The sequence below is a fragment of the Drosophila navojoa genome, unplaced genomic scaffold (assembly GCF_054131105.1).
Source record: "Drosophila navojoa isolate 15081-1374.11 unplaced genomic scaffold, UAZ_NAV_1.0 NAV_Backbone_128, whole genome shotgun sequence".
Taxonomy (NCBI): Eukaryota; Metazoa; Arthropoda; class Insecta; order Diptera; family Drosophilidae; genus Drosophila; species Drosophila navojoa.
The window spans coordinates 1-5,729 of record NW_028301762.1 but is presented as its reverse complement, the minus strand read 5'-3'; the positions used below and the strand labels follow the sequence as shown (position 1 = coordinate 5,729).

At 41.9% G+C, this 5,729-nt stretch overlaps 1 protein-coding gene across 1 annotated transcript; it reads left to right on the top strand.

Moving 5' to 3' along the window:
- Positions 1–4,597: 4,597 nt before the first annotated feature.
- Positions 4,598–5,362, top strand: LOC149090463 (uncharacterized). The gene has a single exon (XM_089265201.1). The coding sequence runs from the start codon at positions 4,713–4,715 to the stop codon at positions 5,253–5,255; it is 543 nt and encodes a 180-aa protein (XP_089121327.1). The 5' UTR covers positions 4,598–4,712; the 3' UTR covers positions 5,256–5,362.
- The last annotated feature ends 367 nt before the right edge of the window (positions 5,363–5,729 follow it).

Sequence of the window (5,729 nt, the reverse complement as noted above, 5' to 3'; positions counted from 1 at the left end):
TTCGAATGCCATGCTCATCCATTTAATATGAAGAAAGCGGACGCTGGCACGCGCTCTAGGTGGGAAGAGAATCTTGACTACAATAAGCTTCCAATTGTGGCAAGATTGTGAAGCAGCCTTAAACAGGCGGTATCAGCATTTAAGTGCTGAAGAATCATCTGGTCCAAGTCGTAAGGTAGCTCAGGATAGTAAGAAAAGAATTGGAAATACTTCACTAGCTGATGCTCTGCCAAGTAAGTCACAGAGTCCTAAATGCGTGCTTTGTAAAAAGAATGATCACTTTATTCACTCGTGCTCGTCATTCGCAGCGATACCTTGCCAGAAACGTTTTGCGTTCGCAACAGGACACTCAGTGGCTGCTTGCAAATCAGCCCACTGTCGTGTGTGCTCTAAGCCGCACCATACCATACTGCATAGATACAGCTCAGAGGCGGCTAAGAGTAGCTAAGCAGTTGTATCAGCAGTCTCTCGTATCACTTCGTCACAGATTTCATCTGTAAATCACGAACGGATAGCCTCTAATCAAGTTGTTTTGGCAACTGCAGTTGTGAAGATAAAGATCAATCTGGATCTTATCACTTAGCTAGAGCTTTAATAGATTCGGGCTCACAAGTTAATTTTATAACTGAAGAACTTGCAAAACAGTTGAAAATAGAAAGGCAAAGATCTGGGATTCAATTGTTGGGATTGCTATTTGTCAGTCATCTGTTCGTCACAGCGTTTAAACTTCGATAGCGTCCCGAACGGACGACTTAGAAATCCGAACAGACTTTGGTGTGTTACGTTCCATTTCGTCGTATCAACCAGAGAAGCACACTGAAGAGATCAAGGTACTTGAGAACGTACAATTAGCTGATCCTCAACTCCACAAGCCGCAACGTATTGATTTGTTGCTCGATGCTGATATCTTTTTTAATATATTAAGAGAAGGCAAAATAAAGGGACCTGATGACAGCCCAAGCATTGCAATTGACTGCCTTTGGTTGGATTGGTCGCTGCCGAACATTGAATGCAGCTACTAGTTCGTCGACTTTCATTAGCGTCGTAAACGACGACATAGCTATAGATTCAATACCTCGCAAATTCTGGGTGTTGGAAGAGAAGCCAAATACAATTAATTCGAATTTGTATACCCCAGAGCAACAACTGTGCGAGAAGTCATTTGTGGAGACTATTTGTCAAACTACCTCGGGTCCCACGTCGTCTTGGTACGTCTTATGAGACAGCCAAGCAACGATTTCTGGCCTTGGAAAGAAGAATGAGCAAGCACGAAGACATTCGGCCAATGTACATTGACTTTATGAAAGAGTACTTGGCCTTGGGACACCTGAGCCCAACTGACAATCAAATTCCGAGAAAGCCGCATTATTTCATCCCATATTAATGCGTGCTAAGACCGCACAGCGCATCCACTAAACTTCGAGTAATGTTTGATGCATATAGCAAGCCTCCTCTCAATTATCGCTGAATGATCTACTCATGGTGGGTCCGACCATCCAGCCGCAGTTACGGGAGACTTTGTTAAGATTTTGACTTCGTCCTTGGGCTGCTACAGCAGACATCGCTACAGCAGACATCGTACCGTCAAATTGAGCTTGTCGAGTCCCACCGCAACTTTCAACTTATTGTGTGGAGGGAAACGCCCACTGATCCGTTACAAATCATTCGATTAAACACAGTAACGTATGGGACAGCGACTGCTCCATTCTTAGCAATTCGATGTTTAAAACATCTGAGCGACTTGCATGCTTCCACTCATCCATCTGCTGCAGGATCGTTAGCCCAAGATTTCTATGTTGATGAATTGTTGACAGGAGCAGATAGCGTTGAAGAATTGTGCTTATTGCATCGAGACTTGAAAGCAATTCTTCAAACGTTTGGGTTTCTTCTCACAAAATGGTCGTCCAATTGTAAACAACTTGCAGCACAACCAGCTAGATGCGATATAGTTATTGGTCATCAAGAGGACACAAAAACATTGGGATTAATTTGGAATCCAATGATTGACAGCTTTATATATTCTTTGAACTGTCCAGTAGAAGTTCAACAGACCAAAAGATCTGTTTTGTCATTTCCCTGTAGTACTGGAGGTGGCCATAGTTGAACTACCTTTCCCACTAGTCATTACATGGGTACTTACTTGACTGACCCTATGGTAAGCGAACGCCAAACCACCGAGCAACAAACACTATAGGCATGAAACGGCAGAGAACATAAACGAAAAAAAAAATCACATATATTTTGTGTTTTGCGAATAGTCCATAATGAAAGCAAAAAACAATCTTCGCTTTCTGTCGCTGTTCCTTTCATAATTTACAAGAAATATTGTAATGGAAGTACCGTTTGTTTTCGTTTATGCTTTCTGCTCTTCCTCGTTGTTCGAAGGCTGCTGCGTTCGCCCGTTGAGCAAGTTGAGTGAAGTTTTGAAGCAGAAAACAAACGTAAATATTAACACATACATGCAATTGCAACAAAATTTTAACAAATTAAAATATTGACAAGGACAAAAAGTGGCTAAACAATTTCCTATCCAGACCGTAGAAGCCCTTAAGAAAATAAATACGGAAATAAACAACACAAACCGAGAGCTTTATGTTAGTATAAACACAAATCAGTTGTTTCTTAAATTCTAATTAATACTTTGTTTATAGATTGATGCGATTAGGATCCATATTATGGCTGGGGGGATTTTGAAAAACCTTAAAAATCTTATGTCTAATCCGGTTGTGTTAGCCTACAATGTTAATGGCGTTCAAGGCAAAGCTGCCTTGAAAGAAGAGAGCGCTTTCTATGACGTATTAATTGGTAAGTATTATTTAATTCATTGCCGATTTAATTACAAAATTTAATCTTCACATTTGTTCCCTAGATGCAATAAATCTGGTTGATGGCAGTGGATCGGCCGAAGAACAACTTAGGAAGGTCATGCAGCTGCAGAACAAGCGCTTTTTAAAAATACAAGCGTAAAAAAAAAAAACCAACCGAAAATGAAATAATATAAATTAATATAATATAGAAAAATATAATATAAAAAACAAATGTATTTAAAAAAAAAAAAAAAAAAAAAAAAAAAAAAATAAATAAATAATTAATTATTAAAAATTATTTTCATTCTTCTACTACTCATGTAACTAGCCCTTTCATGGGTACTCATATCACCACCCCTGGCATGGGTACTCACATCACCACCCCTTGCATGGGTACTCACATCACCACCCCTGGCATGGGTACCCATGTAACTAGCCCTTTTATGGTGACCCAATTCACTAGTTCGCGGTAAACGATGTGTTGGCGATTGACCCTTTTTGCGGACATTTCATACAAAAAACGAAATGATGAAATGCTTAGCTTAGGGTCAGCAGAGTAAGTAGTGGTGGTACCCTAGTAAGTAGTGATTTCACCAGCTACGAACCACTTCCCAGTACTAGAGGGTAGTTAGTAGTGATTTCACCAGCTACGAACCACTTCCCAGTACTAGAGGGTTGTTAAAGAAAATACTTGATTGTCCTATTAATCAAGTCACATTTTGGTCAGACTCTGAGGTGGTACTACATTGGCTGCGAATGCATTTATCTAGCTCGAATACATTCGTTGCTAATCGCGTTGCAACCATCCAAGAGTTGACAACTAATGTATCTTGGCGTCATGTACCAACGAAAGATAACCCAGCAGATATTGTATCTCGAGGATTTTCAGTTGAGGAGCTTAAGACATCATTGTGGTTTTGCGGACCATGATTTTTAAAGCTTTCTGACACGTCGTGGCCAGTCAACCCACAAATTACCTTACCAAAAGAATTAGAGCTGCTAGAGAAGCGTAAAACTGCAATTACTATAATCACGTTCGATGAGGTAACAAATCCAGTCATACAACTTATTGAATCAACTTCGTCATTCTCTAAGCTACTCCGCATCGTTGCATATATGTTCCGCTTTATCAATGGAAAAAAAGAGTCATTCTTCACTTGTTCCTACAGCTTCTGAGTTAAGCTTCGCATTCCTTGCAGCCATATCTGTAATTCAACACATTGAATTCAGCGAAGAAATTAAGAAAGTAAAGAAGTCAATCGGGTTGCAACCGTCATTGCAAAAACTGACACCGTTTTTGCACCCACATCAGCATGGCAGGCATGTGTTGTGGTTGCTACGAGTCGTTTATTGAAGGTACCATTAGCACATAATGCCAAATTCCCCTTATTGCTTTCAAAAAGGTGTCGTTTCGTGACGCTTTATTTGGAGCATTTGCATCGCTCTCATTGCCACGCCAATCCACTAGTACTAATGGGCCTGTTTCGTCAGCAGGTTTGTCTGGTCAATGCTCGAGAGACTTGCAGTGCAGTAGTCCGAAAATGTGTACTTTGTTTTCGCTACAAACCGATACTCTTATCATAAATAATGGGCAATCTTCCCGCTGATCGCTTACATGGTAATAGGCCATTTGAGATCAGTGGAGTGGACTTTTATGGTCCAATACTAGTTTCACTGGGAATTCGTGGCAAATCGCCAGTCAAAATATATGTTGCCATATTTGCTTGTTACACTTCGAAGGCAGTGCATCTTGAATTACTCACCGATTTAACCTCATTTTCATTTCTGATGTGTTTATCTAGGTTCGTTGGTCGACGTGGGCTTGTCCGGAAGCTGTATTGCGACAATGCCACCAATTTCGTGGGTACTGCACGCACGCTGGACCTCAAGGCAACTTTTCATGGCATGGCTATGGAAACGTTTGCTGCGGAGCGGGTCATGGAGTTTGCTTTCATCCCTCCTCGAGCGCCGCATTTTGGCAGCCTTTGGGAAGCGGCGGTGAAATCCGCGAAGGGTTTGCTGCTGAAAGTGATGGGCAGCGCTCGATTACAGCAAGACGAGGTGGCCACCGTGCTGGTCGAGGTCGAGGCCAGCAGCAACCCCAACGATGGCGAAGTGCTCACGCCAGGGCACTTCCTAATAGGGGGAACTCCCGCGCCGCTGCCACTCGTGTCCACAGAACCAGTCGACGACGCCAAGCTGACACTATTAAAGCTGATATTCAACATCAAGCGTCGGTTTTGGATAGACTGGTCAAAGGACTACCTGCTCAGCCTCCAGCAGAAGTCAAAATGGACGAAGGAGAGGCAGAACCTACAGGTAGGAGCAGTCGTGCTCGTGGGAGACGACAACGCTCCTCCACAACAGTGGATGCTAGGTGTGGTAACGGAAGCCATAACCGGAGGAGATGGTAGAGTGCGCTTAATTGTCGTTAAGAAAAACAAGTAAGAAAGCTGTAGTCGAGACTGCTCGACTGCGAGATCCCCTGAACCCTTCGAGCAACTGATATTTCAATAATAATTCGCACATACACACGCACACACACACACACACACGCATACAAACAAACACACGCATACACACAAACACACGCAAATACAGGCGATTGCGCTACGATTGCGCTACGCTACGACCTCTACAAAGATGTGGGTGAGGGGGTGGATATAGGGGCGGGGCGTAAATTTTAACAAAAACCGAAATTGTATAAAATACGTCTCAATATATATTTAAAATTTTGACACTCAAGCTGTAATGATGTAGGAGATAATTTTTTAACTGACCTTATCGAAATAAGGTTTTTTATCGATAAAAAATATCGGAATGAGTTATCGTTTTTTGTGATAAACTCGATATGCGCGCGATATATACGGACATTTAAAAAAAAAGTTGAAGCCTCTAGCTCTTATCTTCTGAGATCGAACG